We start from the raw sequence: 22,277 nt of genomic DNA, 5'->3' as shown, positions 1-22,277 counted from the left end.
TGCACTGACCTCTCCCACTGCTTCCACACTGCATTGCTACCTCAATCACAATGTGGCTGCTCCCACTGCCCTGCAGCACAGTGACCACTCCTGCTTCACAGACCTCTGTTGCTCACATTTTTTTATTATTTTAAACACTGACAAAACACACCACACCGTCATCTATATATATAAATTTACTTTTGTACCAGTATAAATTTATATATATAGAGCCTTTAAATCTCTGTACATTCAGGACACACAGTTCTGGAATAGCTGCACTGGTTACAACAGAAAGATTTTCATTATGAAAACACAGAGAGGAGGCGCCAATATCAAAAACACAGAAAGAAAGAAATTAAGAAAGAGTGCAAAATGAATGAAAGTGCAAAAAAGCTTTTGTTATCATAATCACACTCCCTCCACAATAAGGTCCCCATTCCCCCCTCCAAGGACCAGCGAGCCTCAGACCCCAGAGGCAAGGGCTGGGCCAGAAGAAGGGAGCCAAGCTGCAGCCCTCCTGTCTTTCACTCTCTTCATCCAGGAGCTCTCCTGGAAGATGAGGAATGAGGAACCTCCTGGAGGATGAGGAGGTTCCCCTCCTCTCCCGGCTCCTTCCTCCAACACCCTCATTGCACCCACGGGCCCAGATGTGCCCCTACAGGCAGCAGCTGCCCTAAGCCCCCAGCCCTCCTGGACCATTTGGAGGGTGCTTTTCTCCTCTAAAAGTGCTTGTGATCACCATGGAAAGCAGCAGAGGAAGGCAAGGGTGGGCAGCTGTGCTCTGCTGGGACAGGCACGGCTGCCCTCCCTGCTGAGCTCCAGGCTGGCTGCTCTCATGGAAATGGAGACCTTGACCTTCATTGTCCCAGTGCTGCCCATTTCCAAAAGGAGGAGGAATCAGTTTCCCAAGAGCCTCCAACTGCTCCCACACACCCAGAGTCAGCTGCAGACCAGCCCCCCCCAGAAGACACCCCATAGACTTAGAAATGCTGGCTGCAGTCACAGAAATGCCCAGAGGGGAATCTGTGGGCCAGACCCAGCCCACTGTCCTGTCTGGCTTCTTAGTGACGTGGCAGTGAATGACCCTGTGAGGAATCTGGTCAGGCAACAGGGGAAGGACAGAAAACTTTGGTGCTTCTGCCTTGGTTACAGCTGTCCTTGACAGTCCCTGAGGGGGGACTCCCACTCAATGCTCTGTGGGGGTGGAGGACCTACCAAGGCCAGGGGTGCAGCAAACCTTCCTTCTCTTGGGCTCCCTGCTGGCAACCAGGGACAAATGCTCACAGAGGACACATCACACGAGACCCTGGGATGGGTGTCTGCTGCCTCCACAGCCCCAGAGACCCCCACCCTAAAACAGCAACACACCAACAGCAGGGGAATGGCGTCATGGTACTCCCACAATCACCCATCCACACGTACACGATGCTTTGGGTTTGGTTTTAAAGGACACAGAAGGTTATAAGTTTTAACAGTAAGTAGCCCTTGACCACCAACAAACCCTGTAACTCCCTCACCCAGGCAAATTCAGCAGCTTTGTACCCCAACAGGTACATCAGCCTGAGGCTGAGGAAGCGATGCTCAATCCAGCAGGTGTGGCACAGCCACCCATCTCCCATCCCCCTGCCAGTCCTGACAGCTGCTCCTGGCACAGAGCTCACAGCCAGGGGGGACCTGGGCTCCAGCTCTGCAGACAGACTCCCAGAGGAGGGGTAGCACCCTGGCACTCAGGTCAGGTCATGTTTTGAAGAGGGAGGTGAGGAGAGCCCAGGGCAGTGAGGGATGCCCCTCTGCCTGTGTGGCTGCTGCCCAGGCAGAGCAGGGCTCGGCTGCACCCAACAGCAGAGCAAGAGCTGGTGGTGCTGGTTGTAGCCAGCCCTGGGGGCAGCCAGGCTCGGCTCATGGCTCATCTTCCCCTTCAGCAGGATCTTCTGAGCTCCTCACCAGCTCTGCTCTGCCAGGCAGCCCTGTGAGACACAAGGCTCTCCCTCCTTCACAGCAGTTTCAGATTTGATGCCTGGGTAGCAGCTCCTCTCCCAGAACCCTGGGATGGTGCTCAGTCCCTTCCTCAGCAGGAGGAACAACTTCACATGTGACAATATAGCAGATGAGAACTTAGCTTTCAGAAGTTGGGTCCTTGCAAGCTCAAGGGCTGTCTCCAGTGTGAGGGAGCCTTTTCATTCCAGATCACACTCGGAAAAGTCTCACAGGCTGGGCTGAAGGTGCCAGGGCTCCTCCTCTTGTCCCCCAGCACACAGTGGCCCAGAAAGAGACTCTATCAGCTGAAGAGGCAAACTTCCACACGACTTCCTGCAGATGAAGGGTGGCTTGGGGAGTGACTCTGGGACCCAGGGACACATCTGCTCCTTCCCACTCCCTCTCTCCACAGCTGGCCACACTGCAGTGCTTGAAGAAATGCAAGGACATAAGAAAGAAAAGGAGAGGGAAAGCTGCCTAAATCAAACCCAAGCAATGATAAAAAACAAAACAAAAAAACCCCAAAAAAATAAAGACATGGACAAGTTGCAAGTCCTGTGTGACGAGCGAGCAGCAGACGTTTCAAAAAAAGGTCAAACGTGGCCCCAAATATTCAATAACAGAGTCAAAATGCTACATTTCCATGGGAAGCCTCAAAGAGGTTGACCCAGATGTGGCAGTGGCTCCCAAGGCAACTCTGCTCCAGGACACATTTCTGGTGCTCTTGCTCACATCTCTGCATCCCTGTCATTGGGCACTGGGAAAGGGGAGAAATAGTTTAATTCCTAGAACGTCATTGTTGGGAATGGGAAAGAAAGTGGAGCTGGGACTGGCTGCAGCCTAAGGAGAGCCCCATGGCAGGTGGCCATCTGGGCAAGTGGCCATCATCCAGCATGGCACAGCCACCCCCTGCTGCAACAGCTCCCACAGCAGATGTGGGAGGATTCAGATACCAGGGTGAGAGATTGTGGAGAGCAGTGTGGGAACTGCCAGGAGGCACAGGGGCCTATCAAAAGCTGCTGGGATTCTGCCAGAACCCCCAGGAATGTTGGCTTTTCTGGCTCTGCAGCCCTTTGGTCCTTCCTCCATTACAAGGGACCATGTTACATGAGCATTCCCAATCTGCCTATGGCCCTGATGGAAAGGTGCTATGTTCTGAAAAGGATAGAAACAAGCCAGCAAAGTGCTGGATTTCTTCTAGCTCTGCAGGTAAGAGATCCAGGGACAGCAGAAGATCTTGCTCTTCAGACAGAACTTGGGTGCCCTGTGAGGGCAAAGAGTGGGATGAAGGCAGCTTGGCAGAATCGACTCAGCCAACTCAGAAATGCCTTCAGAAGGAACTGAGGGTCTGCCTGTTGGAGCAATGGATGCTTCTTGTCCTTGGCAGCTGTCTCCACCCTAGAGAGGGCCTTGCTCCTAGTACAAGGACCAAAGAGGGCCCAACTTGCTTTGCAAAGGAGTCTTTAACAGTTGCAAGGGGAACAAGCTATCCAAGCATCCTTTCTCCCAGAGAAGTTCTGGACAAAACAGTCTAAAGCTCAAGAAGAAATGGAGCCTTTTCTGCACCCAGCCAGGCCTGGTCCTGCCCTGGGGCTGCTGCATTGCAGGAAAGAGAAATAAAGCACAGGTGCTGGTCATGGGCAGAGCAACAGCCAGGACTTCCTGAAAGGGCAAGAGGTGACCACTGGTTTGCAGTGCAGTGCAGGGGCAAAGCAGTCATCAACTGGCCTTAAAAAGGGAAAGTCAAAAGAATTCAGAGAAAAAGGCAAAATGAGCAGAAGCTCCTCAAGAACTTCCCTTGGAAACAGTGTAAGCACAAATACCCCCAGAGGATCACACAGAGGGAAAAACCCCAAATCTCTCTCAGCTGCTGAGCAAAGGCAAGAGCAGCTTTGAAGTGGGTGTGAGCATGGATGCAGGCAGTCAGTCCCTTCCCCTGCCTGGGTGACTCAGTGGGTGTCAGCCCCTCCACAGGGCTCCCCCAGTCCCCAGCAACCCCAAGTTGGGGCAGGCACAGCAGGATGTGGGGGCATCTGTGGCACTAAGATGGACCAGTGCCACGTCCACCCTCCTTCCCTGCAAGCACCCCCAAGGCCTGGGGCCAGCCTGGGGCCAGCACTGCAGAAGGGCAGCATGGAAGGAAGAGGATGGGAGATGGACTGGTGGCAGAGTGGAGATGTGGCACCCAGGAGGACACAAGCAGAACATGACAAGCTGCAGTTGGCTGGGGGATTCCCTGTCCTGACCAGACAGTTTGGCAGCACCAGTGATGAGGGAGGGTCCCAGCTGGGCCAAGAGAAGTCACTTTAAGGTGTCATCAGCGTTCTTGAACATGAGGATGGCATTGTAGATCTTCAGTGCTGGGCCCAGCTTGACACTCATAATCTTGACGATGTCAGCCTGCGTCAGCAAGAGGAACGCCTCGCCATCGATCATCTGGGGAGAGAGCAGGACAAAGGCACTCACTGCAACCTGGGCTGGCATGCCTGGGGACAGCCAGCACCAGCACCACCGGGGCAGAAGCCACAGGTGACCCCAGACAGCAGGACAGGGGCCACCCACAGCACTCCCACGCTGTCCCAGGGAACATCCAGTAGGCAGCTCACGTGCCCAGGAACAGGGCACAGGGGGAGAAGCCCTTCCAGGGCCCATCCCAGGAGCCCACAGAGCAACCAGATTGGGATTCTGTGCAGGAGCCCCACAGGCATAGCACAGAGGCACCACAGCCTGCTCTGGGCAAGCAGCCATCCATTCCCTGCTCCAGAGACCAGCACCTATGGATGCTGCCCCGGTTCAGCTTTGCCTGCAGAGCACCTTTGAAGAATGGGGGCCATTCCTGGACAGGGTGTGACAATGGCTGTACCCAGAGTGCCCAGGATGAGCCCCGGGTGTCAGAGCCACCCCCACACGTCTGCCCACAGGGGGTCCAAAGACACCCACCCTGACAGGCAGCAGTGCCACCCGACTGCTGTGCTGGTGAGAGGGGCAGAGGGGGAAGGATGAAAGGGTGAGGAGGAGCAGCTCCCCTCAGGAGGCCATGGTGCTCTTCAGGCTGCAGCACCAACCTCCTCCTGTCCCCAGTCACATCCCCTCAGAGGGGCCCTCCGTCCCCCGTGCTGGGAGAACAGGGCAGCACAGCTCCCTGGGGGTCAGCAGCTCCCCTCCTGCCCCGGATGGGCACAGCCAGACGGCTGCACACTGCCATGCAGTGGGGCTGCAGGGCACGACCCCTGCCGGGTGCTGCATGTGCCCTCAGCATCCAGCAGCAAGCCACTGCAGGAAGGCCACTGGCCAATTCCTCCCGGCCCTGGTGGCACACAGCTGTCCTTGATCACCTGCTCTCATCCTCCAGCCCTTCTCACCTCATCCTTGAAGAGCTTGGCTTGGTCCTCACAACCAGTCAGAGTGTGCACAAAGCTAAAAACCTTGGAATAAAGAGAGAAGTGTCAAGACAGAGCAATGTTTCTGGCTGCAGACCCCCCTGAGCCCACATCCTCCCATTTGGAGCCCTGCAAGGTGCCACGGGGCTCTTTGGGCAGAGGCTGCAGCTTCTTTTCCCTGCCATGCCAGAGCCAGCCCTGGCCCTGGGCACAGGCAGCGGCCTGAGAGGAGCACCCAGGGGGGCAATGGAGACATCAGGGGATCGTTCAAGCTGTCAGAGCCCTCTGAGACCATCGAGGACAAGCACTGAGCAGCACTGCCGAGGCCACCACTAAGCCACGTCCCCAGGTGCCACATCCACACACCTCTTGAACACTTCCAGGGATGGTGACTCCCCCACTGCCCTGGGCAGCCTGTGCCAGGGCCTGAGAGCAGGGGCTGCTGTGGCTGGTGCCAGAGCTCCTCCATCTACTCAGGCTGTGACAGGGGTCACCATGGCTGCCCAAGAAAGTGAACAACGGTGACATGGTGTCCAGCAGACCCCTCCTCGCTAGCCCAGGGATGTGAAGTGCCCAGTGCATGTGCCACGGTGCTGCACAGCCAGGCAGGGCGCTCCCAGCCACGCCAGCATATCAGGGGCCAGCATGGAGCTGTACAAAGCACCTCACCTCATCAATGGTCCACTTGGCCACCGTGGCTGCTGTGATGCCAGCCACCCCTGGCAGCAGCTTGCAGTGCTGCTCCCAGCACAGGGACAGGGAGCGGTCGGGGTGGGCAGACAGGGCGGACATGAAGAGTGACTGGTGCATGTTCTCTGAAGAAATAGCTGGGGATAAAGCACAACATGTGATATGAGGGAAAGGACGAGAACATCCCATGCAGGTAGCAAGAGCTAGTGGCTATCCCTTGGGACAACAGGGTGTCAGTGTCTCAAAGTGCTCACTTAGGTGGGACTAGAGATGCTGGGGAAAGAAGCTGAGACAAGCTTGGCTTTGTCTTGTCCACATGACCTTTAACTATTCATTTTCCACTCACTCCCAGCAGTGGGGTAGGTGGCAGGACAGCCCATGGTGAAAGGGATGCTGGATACATATCAGGCATCTGCTTCTGTCAGGCATCAGAACTAAATGCCCAGCATCAGTTTCTGTGTGGCAGCAATCATTTGGCACTTCACAACCACACTGAAATTTTGGGGCACAGTTTTTCATTATCCCTGTCTGAAGAGGACAAAGTACCACAGAAAATACACTGCCGTAGAGAGGAACCTAATTCCATGCCAGAAAGCACTCAAAGATTCCCAGCCATACCACAAAGCCAAACCGAGGGAGCTTTGTGAACCCTGGCACAAGGAAGGGATGTCCCTTATCCCAGGTTCTCTCTGGCAGCTGACCACAAGCCCCTCACTGGGGTGGACCTGTGTGAGCCAAGAGAGACCCCCACCCAGCCCAGCTCCTCCAGTCCTGCCCTGCAATGACGCCACGGCAGAGGATGGCACTTACTCTGGAAATCTTCCTGCTGCATCTTGCGGTACTTTGGAGGTCTCCCTCTAAAGAGACAGGAAGACTGATGTCCAGCTGGGCTGGGACTGGCCCCAGACCCTCCTCCCAGTGCCCAGAGCAAGGCCCCAGCTGTGGGAGCAGGGACCCCTTGGGCCTGAGCCCACGCAAGAGAGGTGCCTGGCAGGGGTTGCAGGACGGAGGCCAAGGAGCCTCTGTGGGCTGGTGACCCTGACAGGGCGGGCAGGGGGCACAGGGCCCTCCCCTCCCACCATGCCCCTCCCCGCCATGCCCCTACCTCCCGTGGTGCCGTGATTTCTTCCGCTGGGGGAAACCCATGGGGCTCCTCTTGCGAGCCGAGGCCTCGGTGTCAGACAGGTCGGCCTTCAGCCTGCCCTGGTTCTTCTCTGCCAGCGGGCACCCTGAGAGGCAGTAATGGGCTGTGAACCTCCCCGTCACGTGGCCTGACCCGTCGCAGCCTGGCGTGGGGCACTTCCTGGAGAACAGAGGGGACACAAGAGTTGGGCACAGCTTGGAGCAGCACCAGGGGACGAGCCAGAAGGGCCACTCTTGGCCCCTGGCCATGAATGGCAGAGGAAAGATGTGCTGAGCAAATTCCCAAGGCCAGGCTGCTGGGGCAGGGGCAGGGCACAGTCAGTCCCTCCAGGTACAAACCCTGGCCCTCTGCCATCCCTGCAACCCTGGGCAAGGCACCAGTGTGCTGATGGAGCAGCTCATCGGGCTCCCAGAGTCTCCATCTTCCCTTGTCCCCACAGGCAGCCAGCGCAGCCTCAGGGCGAGCAATGAGGGTGTGCCAGGAGCGTGGCCAGCTGAGGAACCCCCAGGAGGCTCATCCTCAGTCCTCATGAGGATGGGACCTGCCCTCCCCATCCTCATGGATACTCCACCATACTAGCTCCTCCTGACACCAGCCTAGTGCTGGGGTTGGCACTAGACACAGCTTGGCTTCCCCTGGAAAAGTCCCTCAAGACTGCCTGAGCTGGAACCATGCACTGCTCCTTCTTGTGACTTCAGCTCAAAGCTTGACAGGGACAGAGGGGTGGGGGGAACAGCGTGCTCACAGCTGGTGTGAGTGCACAGCATCTGCACTGTGCTCTCCATAGCCCACAGCTGCCCATGGGAGGTGAACACACATAGCACCAGTGTCAGCTCTGGGGCTGCAGCACAGGCACAGCACAGGCAAACAGGGGTTCCTCCAGCTGGGTCCTGGTGCTGCCGCAAGGCCTGGCCTGGGGTGCAGGGGGCAGAGCCAGGTGTGGGCTGAGTGCAGGGCTGCATGCGGGTGGGGATCACAGGTGAGGAGGAGCAGAGGAAGAGCTGGCCCAGTCTGGCAGGGACCTGTGCCTCTCCAGGCCATGCCAGGGAACTCACCTGTGGTGAAAGCTGTACTTGGAGCTCTTGGAGTGAGGGATGCTCTTGCAGCCCAGGCTTGGGCAGCCCCCATGGGCAGAGGAGGCTGGTTCCTTTGGCCCTGCAGCCAGAGGAGAGGAACAGGAGAAAGGCTGTCATGGCTGCAAGCCCAGGCAGAGCCAGGCCTCTGGAATCCCTGCCTGCACCAAACAGCGAGTGCTTTTCCAGCAGACAAATCCATGGAGTGGCGTCTCCTTCCTGCCCATTCTCAGCCAGAATCTGCCCTCCCATTCCTGTGCACGGGCAGGTGGCAGTGACAGTGGTGTCTGGTGTGCTTGTGCCCTGTGGGGAGGAACTGGCACAGGTGCAGCACTTACTGAGAGGAGGCTGCAATGGGTGTCCTGTTTTTGAGCACCAGCCCATGGGATGGATGTCTGGATGATCCGCATCAATCCAGAAATCATACACGTGGCTCCAGCCATCAAAATGGACCTGGGGAAGCAAGAGAGGGGTCACCCTTCAAATGCCAGCACACCTCTCTGAGGAGCTCTGGAGCCCTCCAAGTTGAGAGAAAGGAGCAGGGTAGAGCTGAAGGTGCAGCACAAGGCTCTCCACTCCTGGAGCCAGGCACTGGGACCTGCCCACATTTGCACACTCCCAGTGAGCTGGGAAGGGCAGCAGCAAGCCAGCAGAGTGCCTGGACACAGGCTCAGCACTGATGCTCCAGCACCCACCTTTATCCTGTGATCTTCCACATCCTCCACACTGGCCACTCGGATGAAGGAAGGAGTCCTCCTGTCCACTGCCTCCAGCTTCATGTTGACCAGGAAGCCGTGGGGTGGGCGCTGGAAGAGCCCAGTCAGGGGGAGCAGGGCCCTGCCTCAGGCTCCTGCCCCCTCAGCAGCTTTCCCAGCACTGTGTCCTCCTCAAGCCCAGCTCCCAGCCCTGCCTGGCCAGGGAAGAGTCATCCCAGCTCACAGTGGCAACAGGAGAAAGTGGGAACAGGCTCCCTGCATTTGATCTGACTGTAACAAGATGTGCCCCAGGGAAGAAGGTCCCTAAGAGACACATTTTGGGGATCTATATTGTAACCACACTTGGCTGGACACAGCTCCTGGTGGTGCAGTTTGAGACAAAAACTAATCAAGCAAACCTAAATTATTTTCCATCACTCAGCTCCTGTTTTAGCTGAGGGCACAGTCATACTCCTCATTTCTCCCAGTTTAGTGCTATTTACCCAGGACAGCCCTGACTTCTGAACTCTGAGTGCAGGTCCAAAGCTTAGGATCTCCTCTTGTGGCAGGAGAACACAGAACATCACTGGACTTGTCACAAAAGCAAAGACCTGACAATGAAGAAAAACCAAATTCCTGCCCAGGTGGGGTGGAACAGATGATGTGATGCTCACCACTTTAAAGGCCCAAGCTGGGACAGCAGATGCTCCAGTTTCTTTCAAGTATTTTTCCCAGGTGAAGTTGTCTGGGTCAGGATAATCTGGAAGGGGGAAGATACAGAAGCTGAGACATGCCTGCAGGAAGTCAGAAAGTATCCCTGAATGCCCCACTGCCTTTGAGAGCCAACCAAGTGTGTGCCAGGCACAGGGGAACCAGAGAGACACCAAGAAGTGCTGCTATTTTCTCATGGACCATGAAACCCACAGCACAAGGAAGCAGAAACAGTGGGGTGTGCACAGACATCTGAGGTCTTGCTCATACCTCTGAGTGAAGACTTGGCCCAACACAAGCACCATGTTGCACCCAGACATGTGTACAGGAGCCTTGGCAGGAGGTTTGTGTCCCCAGGACCCCCACACCAGCCTTGAAGCCTGATCAAAAGGGGATGCACTCCCAAGCTGCACCTGGCTGATCGCTGACTCACCTTGAGGAGGTGTGAGAGGTTTGCCGTGCTCATGGCACCACCCAACTGGGTGGATGTATGGACTGCTGGGATCACACCTGGAAAACATACCCAAGCTCTCACACAGGGCCCTGTGTGGCTGTCTGCCCACCACTGCCCCCCAAGAGCTCCTGCACCTACCAGTAGTCGTAGGTGTCGTCCCAGTTGTCGAAGTGCACCAGGAAGCGATTGTCCACCACGTCGGTCACCGTGGCCACGCAGATCAGGGAAGGGTTCATGCGGTCCACGGCCTCCAGCTTCATGCCCACCTTGAAGCCTGGGGAAGCCTCGTGCTGGCAGGAGAGAGGGCAGGGCTCTGTCAGAGCTGCAGCCCCAGCTCCTCCCTTACCACTTCCTATGCCTGCTGCAAGGAGGCACCTGCCCAAACCCTCCCAAAACCAGACTCTGTCTGGCCTCCAGACAGGCCTGGGACCACTCAGGCTCCCAGATGGGCAGGGTGCTGCCGTGCAAGGAAAGAGGAAGAGGGTAAGTGACTCAGCTGGGCCACACAAAGAAAGAGGAAAAGTGATCTTCAGACCCTCAGGATCTTCTGTAAGCAGTAAATTCCAAGAGAAAAGAAAAACCTCCAACAGACACTAGTTCCGATTTTGTCCCAAAACATTTGTTTGTGGTCACAGCAGCAACCAATGCCTCAGGCATGGCAGGAGGAGCTGGGATGGGGCCCTTCTCCCTTCCTTGCCTTTATTTCTTGGATCCAGGATGTGTGCAAAACACTGCATCACACACACTGGTGGTGTTCTTGCAGCAACGAACAGCAGGGTTTAGACACAATAAATAACTTGGAGAGGCTGATTTGCCAGTAGGGTGAGTTTCCTCTGCAGCTGACAAAGGAATGATCAGAATTTTCATTCTCCTATATTCCCACTTTCCATTCCAAAGCTTCCATGTAAAAAAAATAACCAGAAACAGAAACAGCAAAGACACAAAACAGAGACAAATGAATTGTACTTAAGAAATATTAAGTGATGTATTTTTAGTCACATAATTGTTGAGAGTAGAAGTTACTTCTCCTCACCAGTACTTGTATGAGAGATTTAATTATCTGTGAGATTGACCTGGATGAAACAGAATCAGACCAACACCAATTCTGGGCATATCAAATGAGTGTCCAACCTATAGATCCTGAGCAGCAAGAGCCTCTTGGCTCTTGAGCACTGTGGGCTTGAGGGGTGTGGGATGGACAAAGCAAAACTCAGTGCTGATGGAAGCATTTTGCTCAACTGGAGGGGGAGTCACACCTGAACCTGCAGGCTCTGGCAGGAAGGAGATGCTGCTACTCACAGTGTTTCGGACCATGAAGAGGTGCTTAGGAGCTGCCTGAGCCTTTGTTAACTTCAGGTAGTTTGTCCAGCTGAATTCTTCTTCCTTATAACCTACAACCCCTCAGGAAGAGAAATGAGAGCAGTGAGTTCACAACCAGGAGGATGTGAGAGTGAGCCTGGCCATCTTTGACCCACTGTCACCCTGCCAGCATATCCTGCTGTGGGCAGACAGGATCTGCAGCAGTCCTGGGATGCCCAAAGCCCATGGCTGAGGGATGATGATGGTTTTGAAGGGGTGTTAGGAAACATGAGCCCTGGAATGGAAATCCAGAGTACAGCTCCTCCTCTGGTCCTACCTGCCCTGGGGCACAGCTGGTGGCACTGGGAGGTTCAGAGCAACAGAGCTTTGCCCCAAAATGTGAGCAAGCAGAGATGGGTGCCTGAAATGTTGTCCTGTGGAACTTCCTAAGTACAGCAGCAATTCCCCCAGGCCCCATGGGGTCACCCTGTCCCCACCTCAAGCTTTACATTTGGCCCACTCTTCATCACCCTCCTTCAGCAGGACCCACCAGCAGAGATGAATTAACTCCTTACCTTTGGGGGGCTGGAGTTTGTGCCCTGTCTCCTCAAACCAGCCAGCAGGGTGGATGTCAGGGGAGTCAGCATTCAGCCAGAAGTCGTGGCACTCAGAGTAGCCATCGAAGTGGAGACGCATCCGGTAACCACACACCTGCCAGCAGGGAGGGGGGAGAGGAAAGGGCCATGGAGACCTGCTGCTGTCCCTGGCTGAGCACCACCCCCTCCCCTCCCATACACCAGCTCAGCATGGATCACTCTGGGAAGCCAAAAGTCAGTCACAGACAAGTGCCCAAACTGGGAGGCACAAACCAGTTCCAAAGGGTGTCCAGCATGGAGCCAGGTAAAGCCACCACAAGCCAGCCCAAAGAAGGGATGTTCAGTCTGGTGTATTAAATTCCACAGTGGAGCACCTTGCTGGTTACAGCAAGTGTAAAGACTCCTTGTTCTGCAGCCCAGGAATCTGGTGGTGTAGAGATTTTGGCTAAATGCCCCACTGGCTGCCTGGGGAGCTCTGTGAGGCAAGGCTGGTCTGGCTGCCACGTGGCTGAGTGGAAAGTGGATCTGCATGGACACAAGGAAGAGCAGTGGGATGCCTCTACACCCTGCATCTCAAGGGCTCAGACCTGCCCTAGGGACATAAGCTGTTGTCACCACCACAATCCCTCCCCGCCCCGTGCTGTGCCAGTGTGACAGAGAGACCAACCCAGCTGCACACTGCTGTGTCCTGTCCCTGCAGGCTGGCAGGGAACTCCCTGCTTGTATGCCTGACATGCTGCAGCAGCAGCTCATCTCCTGTCTCCTGCAGGGGCCAGCTGGCAGCACCTCCCCTGCCCCAGAGGCAGGAGGAACCAAGGAACACAGGCACTGGAGGCTCCTTACCTCAGCCACTGTCAGGATGAAGTACATGGATGGGTGCTGCGGGTCAATCCCCTCCAGCTTCATCCCCACTTTAAAGCCATTCTTGTGCTGGGAAGCTACTTGGTACTGGAAACAAAAATTAAATTACAATGTAAAACCAACACAGGAAGCTGGGTCTAGAGCCCACCAGGGAAGCAACCACCAGGCAATGGGAGCTGCTGGGACCAAGAGATTGTGGGACACAGGTTATGTTGTCATCCAAATTTTAAGTTTTTTTCCATAGGAAAAAATGTGTTTCACCTCCTATGGATTTATATCTCTTGCTATTGACAGGGCAGGCTGTCCCTGGGGTAAAAGCTGCAGCTAGGGGAGCAGGGGAAAGGCCAGACTTGTTTGCAGCACAGCCTCAGGAGAGTCCACCTGGCTTCCAGGAAGGGCTGAAAAGGCTCCAGCACCCTGCCAGAGTCACAGCAGTGTCCTAGACAAAGCTGGGGTGTTTGGGGGCCAGCATCCTGCTGGGGTGTGGGACTCCAGGCAAATCAAAACTGGAGGCTGCCTAATCACTTCCAGCTGATAACAGGAGTTTGGCTGTTGCTAGAAATCCCACAAAACCAGGAAGCAAGGAAGAGAGGAGAAGGAGGAGGGGTGGGGGGAAAAAAGGGAAAGAAAAGAGAAGATGAAAGAGGGAAAAAGACAGGAAAATCCCAACTCACATCCTGGAAGAGATCTAAAGGGGCAGCGACAGCTTTCTGCTCCTCCAGGTAGGACGCCCAAGACCAGCCTTCTTTCTTCTCCTCACTGGCACCTGAGCGCAGCACAAACGCACACAAACGCTGCTGAGGGGCTCTCCAGCCCTGCCCCACTGCCTCGGGGCTCTCCTGCTCTCACAGGGCCCTGCATCCCTGCAAAGCTCAGCACCATCCTACCAGAGCCCCTTCTCCAGCAAACCTGGCTGGCTGCACAACAAGGGGCAGAGCCAGGAGCCCCCACAACCCAAATGTCCTGAACCATGTCCTAGTAAGGCACCTGGGATAATGGAAGGTGTCCCTGCCCATGACAGGGGGTGGAACCAGAGGGGCTTTAAGGTCCCTTCCAACCAGTCTGGGATTCCAGGGAGAGTGAGGGATGAGCCATCAGACCCTCCTCCAGCCTGAACATCTGCTATGTCCACACAGGATGGATTTGGGGCAGCCAGCAGGATCCATGCAGAGCTCTGGGAATCATTCTCAACTGCAAGGGGCTCCTAGATAGTCAAAGCAGCAGCAGGTTCATCCCAGCTCTGCCATCCTCCGGTCTGAGACAGCCACCTGAGCCCCTGTGGCACAGCAAGGTCACCCTGATGCCCTAGACATGTATTTGCCCATATAGCAAAAAAGACAGCATTGTCTCTTCATAGGCAGGGAAGTGACCCTTCATGCCTTTGACAGGGCCATAAAGGCCTTGCCCAAGACCTATGAGACACAACCCAAGTCTCTAGTTCTCCAGCTTCTTTATCTCCCTAATTTGCAGCAGCTGAAGGGACTCCAGGGGTGCTGTGCCTATTCCAGTGCTGAGGAATTCCCAGCTACAGGTCAGCCATGGCAGACAGCCTCAGGTAGGTCAGGCCATAAATTCAGGGGAAAAATGGACCAACTGCTTCCTCCTTTAGGCTTAGGAGGAGATGGAAAAAACCAGAAACTTAGGGAAGAAATTAAAGCTGAACTTCGGTGGGCAAGGTGACTAATCTTGCTTTGCTGACACTTCAGAGTGAAAAACACTTCTACTATTCATTAGGACATAGAAAAAGTGCCAGGCATGACTGGGGAATCAGTGAGTACAAGCTCTGTACTTCTGGGGAGTGACAAATACACCAAGAGTCAGAGCATAGACTGACTGCTGCATTGAGGCATCCAGATGTGTGTTTTGTTTGCTGAAGTACTTCTAAAATAAGAGAAAATAAAATGCTGAAGTAACAAAGCTCATCACTGCTTACTTGTATGCAGCAGGGAAGGTTACATGCTCAGGGCTCAGTAAGAAGCAGGTATGAGATCTGAGATTCCTTTTTAACTCAGTGTAACATCAGGGGTTAATAACACCTGAATCCTGCCACTGTCCCTGCACTATGGAGAGGAGTATGAAGTCACTACAATTTAATTTTAAAATTATTTTGAGTAAAACTTTCAGTACTCAAAGACAAAAGGTTTCCCATACATGTTTATTTTCAGTGTTTCCCAAAGTTTTCCTTGACACTGCAGGGAAAAAACCAACCAAGCAACCACTGCATCCCTCAGCTTGTGTCCTTTCCCTCCATGTCAACAGCTCTGCTTTTGAGATCTCTGGTACAGTCCCAGAACACATCCCCAGGGGATGAGACAACTCCAAATCACACAGCTTCAGAGGCACTGCACCTACACGAGCAGCTCCCACACTTGTGAGCTCCTGATGCCACGAGGGAGGTTCCCCATGAGCCCATCCCAAAGCAGGGCACAGTCAGGCATGGTGCAGCCCTGTTCTTGCTCAGGACAGTGTCCCTGGGAGCAAACACAGTGTCCACGAGCCAGTGACAAGCTGAGCTCCTGAGGGGAGGGACAGGAAGCTCTGTGCAGCACAGGCCAGTGTGGGTAGGGGTGCCCCCTTCCCATGGAGAGAAAGAGAGGAAAGGAGAGAAACGGAAAGGACAGAGAGAGCAGGATCAAGCAAGCAGAGGAGCTCACAGGCCTTCAGGACCATGAACCAGCACATTGCAGTGCACCACAAGGGTTCAAGCCTGCAGTGGGACCCCCAGCCCCAGCAGGAGTGCTCACCCCAGCCCCACCCCGCCCTCCGTACCGTGCTGGCTCCCATTCCACGCCTCAGCCTCCAGATTGCTCATGGCAGAGTCTTCCACAGAGCTTTTCCTCTCTTCCTGCTTTTCCTCCTAGACATGAGAGCAGACAAAACACATCTCAGGTGCACACAGAGGTTTTTGGCTGTGTGTTGCTCCCTCACACTGGTGCCCAGGGCCATAGTGCACATCCACGAGGTGAATGGTTTGACCAATGCCTGGCCCAGAAATGGGCTGCCAGGGAATCTGATGATGGGAGCTTGCAGGGACTTCAGTGCAGACTGGTAGCAATCACACCTGGACCGGACCTGCTACAGTCAGGGCTAGCAAGCAGAGCTTCCTTGCTTTGTCAAAGTCTCTCCCTACCCCAGGACACCCAGCATACAGACAGACACTCTCCTCCTTCAGCTCTTACTTTGGCCCAGACTCAAGAGAGTAGCTGAGAGTGCTCAGTACCTATAACCCAGCCTGGACAGTCTGGCACTGCCCAGACCTCAGTGCTCCACATGCCAAACAGTGCTAGGAGCCCTCATCTCCACACATTCAAGTCTTTTTGGCATCTTAGCCAACCTGTTACCCTTTTGAGCTGCAGCTGACAGAGCCCTGAGCAGCAGGATGAGAGCTGTGCACACAGGGCTGGCTCCCAGCCCCAGGACATTGGCTGCACACACCCCCTCCCTGTCTTTGTCCTACCATTTGCTCAGATTCATATTCTTCCTCTGAGGGGCTCTGATAGTCCTTCCTCTTTCGTTTCTTCACAGGCTTGAGGATTTCAGTGGCATTGGTGCTGCTGGCAGAGTTTTCCACAATGACAGACCTGCACAGAGAAAGGGAGGGAAGAAGGGCCAAGCACTGCAGCCAGTGCAGCACAGCACTGCCTGGGTTGTCAGCAAGAGAGGGGCTGCTGAACAATTGCTGTCCCCCCATTTCCTACACATGCCCCCACCCCTCCAGATGGATGTAAGCACACAAGCTGCCAAGAGTTAGAGCCAGGGACAGGCCAGCGTCACCCTCACACACTTGTGTGTCAGAAACCTGAACCCAGGGATGGATCAAAAGGGATCTAGTTTAGTAGCAGGGCTCTAAGTTGCACCAGAGATGCTGGAAAACAAGTCCTGAGAGTCAGACAGACCTGAAGGTCAGGAGTAGAGCTAGAAATGTCCCTGTGACCTGTGGCCTTCCACTCCTGCTCAGCCTGGCAGCCCCCACTGCAGCAACCCCTTGCAGACACATGTTTATATATCATATCTAGATCACAAATTGAGCAGGAGGAAATCTGGCTCCCCTGCTTCCTGCTGCTCCATGGGGAAGTTTTCCTGCCCCCAGCCTGCCTCCAGGAAGGAGTGGAACACGCAGGACCCCCAGCACTGCCAGAGGCACTGAGCTCAGAGCCCTGGCTGGAGCGTGGGGAGCAGGGCGGGGAGGGAGGGCAGAGGGATGGATCTGGCTCTGCAGGGCACAGACCCCTTTCCTTTACCTCTCCTTGAACTGCTGGTGGCAGTGCTCGCTGCAGAAGCCCCTGCCTTCGCGAGCCCCGTCCCACACGTGTCTGCGGCCGCAGGTGTCGCAGTGGCACAGCCCTTCTGCCGCCGGCAGCGTGGGCTGCTCCGCCACGTCTGCACAGAGAGAGCAGCACTGAGGCACAGGAGGGACAGCACACACACAGCAGCCGTTTGCTCACCCACCAGACACCAACAGCACCTGCTGCATGGTGGTACCCACCCCACCAGTGCCACCCCGGTGCCCTTACCCTGAGCCACAGTAGGATTGTCTCTGCTGGGGGGTGCCACCTCGGAGTCCCCATCTTTCTCTGTGTGAGCCTCCTTTACAGCTTCCATAGGAGGCATCTTATCAGCACTCACCACTTTCAGCGTCCCGTACTCATTAATCCGGAACTGTGTCATTGAACAAAAAGAAGGAAAAAGTTAAGGACAACAGATGTCTAACTGGGTGGTGGGTCTGAAAAGGAGGGTTTGGTTCATCAGTGTGTCTGACAAGAGGATAACTCTTCTGAGGACAGAGGTGAGCACTGCACTGCAGGCCATGTGAAGCTGCCCTGCACTCAGGTGATGCCAGCACCAGCTGTAGCTGGCAGGTGGATGGCTGGAGGATGAGGTGTCCTGAGACTGAGCAGCAGCTGAGAAATGGGTGCATTTTCTGCAAGCTGTCATGCACTGAGGGCAGCCCTGAGGCACTGCTGCTGCATGAGTACAAGGCCACTGCTCCCAGAGTGAGGGCAGCAGCTTGAGCAGAGCCAAGTCCTCAGCACAGTCCCAGAGCTGCTGCAGCCCCTCAGGCACCTCTGTGAGCTCTGTGCTGAGCTCCTAGGATGGCAGGGTCATAGGGATAGCACAGGAAGAGAGCTGGAGCAGCTGAGTTGGCCATGGCACATCCTGGTGCTCCCTTTCTGGCACAGGCTGGGGGATTTACAAGCACAAGCAGCTGTGGGGAGAGGCAGAGGGGTCGAACCCAGTGGCCCAGGGCTGCACTTACCCGCAGGTTACTTCCAGGCAAAGTTGCCACCCCATCTTTCCACTCCAGCACACGGACTGTGCTGCAGGTCTGCACCCCGCTGATCTGGGGAATGACAGCAGCTGTGATGGGCTCATTCCCTGCTCCCCTGTCTGGCCTCTCAGCCCCTGTGCTTCTCTGGGGCTCCCGGGGGAATCGCTGGATTTCTAAGGTGCTCGTGGGAAGGTTGATGGCAGTGGCGCTTGCTTGAGAACAGAAGAAAGGAGACAAACAACCAGAGGCATACACAGAACACTTCACTGGTGCAAACAAGGCTCAAAGGCAGCCCAGGATCCCAGAGGACATGGTCTCCCAGGTGAGGGCTCTGCTGTGGGCCAAAGGACAAGGAGAGTGACACAAAAAGTCTGCAGCCAGTAATGGCTCATGCTGGGGGGGTGGCACCAGCACTATCCACATTCAAGGGTTTCTACTTCAGCCTGATCCCAGACTGTTTCTGTGCCCTGGGTGCCCTGACATGACAGGAGTTTGCTCCTGGACTGCAACTTCCAGTTTAGTAACGTTTCAAAGGAACACACTGTGCAACCTAGGGCATCTCTGCAGTGAGAACTGAGGCACCAGGAAAAACTGGGAGACCTGCTCCTAGAGGACATCCCTGACCTCACCTAACACACAGCCATGCTTTGCTCAAACACCTCCTGAAAGACACTGGTCAGCTGCACTCAAAATGGTTCCCAATTTTCAAGAAGGGTAAGAAGGACGACCCTGTCAGGCTCACTGTAGTGCTTGGTAAAATGATGGAGAAAGTTATTCTGGAGTTACAGAAAAACACTGAAAGACAACACAGTCAGTCACAGCCACACAAGCTCACAAGGGGAAGTCCTGGTTAACCAACTGAATTTCCCTTTGTGGAAAGGTCACCCCACCAAGCTGACCAAGCACAGCCAATAGATGTGGGTTTCTAGGATTTCAGCAAAGCTTTGATACTGCCTCTCACAATATCCTTCTGGACAAAGTGTCCAGTGCACAGCTCATCCAGTCCATTGTATATCAGGTGAAAACCTGGATGATGGGTCTCCTACAGTTGGGCTTGAAGCCTTACAGGAACTGGGGGCACATCAGGCTGGGGCCATTACCAGTGGGATTCTCAGGGTTTATGGCCAGTGCTCCTTAATTTTTTATAAATTATCTGATGCAGGAATTTAATGCCTATTAAGTAAGTTTATCAATGACATTACATCAGGAGGAGCTGTGGACAACCTTGAGGGTAGAGAGGACTTACCCAGAGATCTAGATAGACCAGAGATCTGGGCAATCCAATTACTGTGTGAATGAAACAAGAGTAATAACTGGATTCTGCTCCTGGGATGGGACAATCCTGAAAAATGTATGACTTGGGGAACAAGGTTGGAGATTTATCCTGGGGAAGGAGCTCAGGGGCTTTGGGCTGAGGACAAGTGGAACAGCAGCCAGCAGTGCCCTGGCAGCCCCACAGACCAGCCCTGCCCCACAGGACATCAGGGGGGACAGTCCTGCTCTGGGGCAGCCTCACCTCCAGTCCTGGGGACAGTTTGGGCCCCTCAGCACACAAAGGACATCTGAGGGCTGCAGCTGTGGCCAGAGCAGGGAACCAGGATGGTGAAAGCTCCCAAGGGCAGGACTTGGGAGGAGCAGCTGAGGCCACTTGGCCCGTTCAGCTGGCAGGAGAAGGTGAGGGGTGACCCCATTGCTTCTGCACCCTCCTCCAGGGGGGCAGGTGCTGATCTCCCCCTTCTGGGACCAGCCACGGGAGCCCAGGAGATGGAACAAAGCTGCCTCAGGGGGAGCTCAGCTGGGACATTAGGAAAAGGCTCCTCAGCCAGAGGCTGCTCAGTGCCTGCAGCAGGCTCCCCAGGGAAGGGCTCACAGCACCAACTTCAGGAGTGTCTGGACAACACTCAGTCCCTATGGTTTAACTTTAGGTGGTCCTTCCAGGAGCAGGGTTTTGGACTCCCTTATGGATCCCCTCCAGCTTGAGCTGTTCTGGGACTCCATGCTTATGCAGCAGCCCTGCAGAGCAGGCACCCAGCACACTGTGCTGCCCTGGCTCAGGGCTCCTTGCATCAGAGCTTGTTTAAAGCTCATGAAGGATCCATTGAATACAGACAGCCCAAGTGATGGGGGACAGCCACAGTGAACCTCCAAGATGGCAACAGCAGCTTGGCTTTGCCTCACAGGTTTGGGAGGAGTACTCCACAAGGAGTGTGGGCTATCAGGGCTGGGGAGGCAGCAGCTGAGGGGACTGCTCCACATACCTGGGATGATGAAGGCAGTGGTGGGCAGGTGGGTGCTCTGCACAGTGCTCTCGGTGCTGACCACGTGGACACTGACCTCCCCTGCAGCACTGCCCTTGGTGCTCCTCACCACTTCCATCTCCCCCCTGCTGTCCATCACCTTGCCTGGACACAAAGCGAGGCCCTGCAGGGCAGCAGGCAAGAAATCAAGTTGGCTATCAGTATAAATACAACAAAGGAGCAAGAAAGTGTCTGCACAGGATGGTCTCTCCCAGCAGAAACCCCTGCTGGATGTATTAAAGGTCCACTGAACCCACACAAAGCTCACAGCTGCCATCAACATGATCCATGAAAGCCCCTGTTGTGAGATCCCAGCTTAGAGTCTGAAATATTGAGTGTTTTTTCTCACCTGGCACCACCATAAGACGGTACAAGTTTGACAGGTCCACCACAAGCTGCTTTTGGCTCCCACAGGGGCCTACAATGCTCTGAGAGACTGTGGCTGAGGGCTGCCAAATCCCACCCTGGAGCAGGCAGAGCCCCTTGCAGGTCCCCTTCCAGTTCTGTTGGATCTTTTATCTGGCTGCAAGAGAGAATTTCACAAGTGTCAGGAGTTACTGGGGGTGTGGGTGGGGGGAACTTGGTGTCCCCTGTACCCTTCCTGAGTTTCTCATGGGACTCTGATGCTCGACCTGTCTAGCCATGAATCTCAAGGAGGAAGCAAAGGGTCAGGGCCCCAAGGGCATGACTGGCCCTGCCTGGCTGTGACCAGCCCCCCACCCATGGGCCCAGGAGCTCCTCATTGCAGCAGCACCCTCTCCAAAGCACCTGCTGCCAGGATGGAGGCAGGGCTACAGAGAGGACCACACTCATGTCTGGGCCCCCTTTGATGCAATTTGAATTTGAAATGGAGCACATCCATGTGGAAAACAGGATACTCATTTCAGTGAAGCATAACTAGCTAAGAATTGGGCTACAAAGGACAAAGTCTGGAATTTTAAAACCTGAGACATTCAAATAAAGGTGTTACAATCAGAGTGGGATGGTGTGATCACGTTGAAGGGAAGATCTACTTCTCCCAGTTCTGTCAGGTTTGTGACCAGAAACACCTGATTCTCAGCTGGCAAACAGCACAGACCTTTCAGGCTCTCCAGGTGCAGAAGAGCACTGTAAAGTGTCAGGACAACTGAAGGAACTGAGAAACTAATCTGGACACCAGACTCCAAGTGAAAGCCAAAATGAATTAAGCAGCCAACCTGTTTCAGTGCCTCCTAATAGCCAGTAGGAATCTATCTGCTTTTTTTTGGCACTTCAATCCAGTCAATCCTTGATTCATCATTGGGTCAAATACTTCAAGGAGAACTCCTCATTTTGTGGGAACTTTTGCCTTTTTTAAAAATTCAAACAGAACTTGGGACTGGAAATGCCTAGAAGGGAGAACAAATAACTACATCCAGTGCTCAGGCTTGTGATGCTCCACCTGAGTTTTTCACAGTCTCTGATGTGAACACAAAAGCAAATATTTGCACAGGACATGCCAAGTCAACATTATGTTTTAATTTTGGGTGCCAAGAGCAGGGAGTTGGACTTGATGGCCCTTATTGTCCCTTCCAGCTTGAGATATTCTGTGATTGTGGTTCACTCTGCAAATCCTTGTGGGGCTAGGCTGAGGCTGTGGACACTGGTTCTCCTGTGAGTTCAAGGTGAACAGAATCCATCTGCTGGTCTTCCAATTGGAAAAGCTAAACAACTGAGATTTAGGCCTTAACCTCCAGATAACCCCTCCTCCAGCAGCCTCCTGGGAAAGGTTTTGCTGCAGCCAAGGGCAAGTCCCAGCACTGGGGCAGCCCAGCTCAGAGGCAGAGGAACCCATCCCATGGCCTGGCCCTACTGCTGGACTCAGTGATCT

General features: G+C 54.7%; 1 protein-coding gene across 2 annotated transcripts; it reads right to left on the bottom strand.

Moving 5' to 3' along the window:
* Positions 1–961: 961 nt before the first annotated feature.
* Positions 962–20,927, bottom strand: L3MBTL1 (L3MBTL histone methyl-lysine binding protein 1). 2 transcript variants are annotated; one of them, XM_079321997.1, is made up of 22 exons: positions 20,778–20,927; positions 20,390–20,552; positions 18,120–18,343; positions 17,377–17,521; positions 17,104–17,242; positions 16,320–16,443; positions 15,632–15,719; positions 13,537–13,628; positions 12,845–12,949; positions 11,981–12,116; positions 11,406–11,506; positions 10,245–10,396; positions 10,086–10,162; positions 9,616–9,701; positions 8,942–9,052; positions 8,585–8,699; positions 8,229–8,328; positions 7,135–7,332; positions 6,840–6,886; positions 6,009–6,166; positions 5,322–5,384; positions 962–4,395 (listed from the first exon to the last, which is right to left on the bottom strand). In XM_079321997.1, the coding sequence occupies exons 2-22, from the start codon at positions 20,523–20,525 to the stop codon at positions 4,261–4,263; spliced, it is 2,532 nt and encodes an 843-aa protein (XP_079178123.1). In that variant the 5' UTR covers positions 20,526–20,552; positions 20,778–20,927; the 3' UTR covers positions 962–4,260. The 2 variants fall into 2 exon arrangements, with proteins under 2 accessions (XP_079178123.1, XP_079178124.1); XM_079321998.1 differs by having other exon boundaries at positions 11,406–11,497.
* Positions 20,928–22,277: the final 1,350 nt, after the last annotated feature.

Source organism: Erithacus rubecula, assembly GCF_903797595.1.
Source record: "Erithacus rubecula genome assembly, chromosome: 18".
In the NCBI taxonomy this organism is placed as follows: domain Eukaryota; kingdom Metazoa; phylum Chordata; class Aves; order Passeriformes; family Muscicapidae; genus Erithacus; species Erithacus rubecula.
This window is presented reverse-complemented; position numbering and strand designations above follow the sequence as displayed.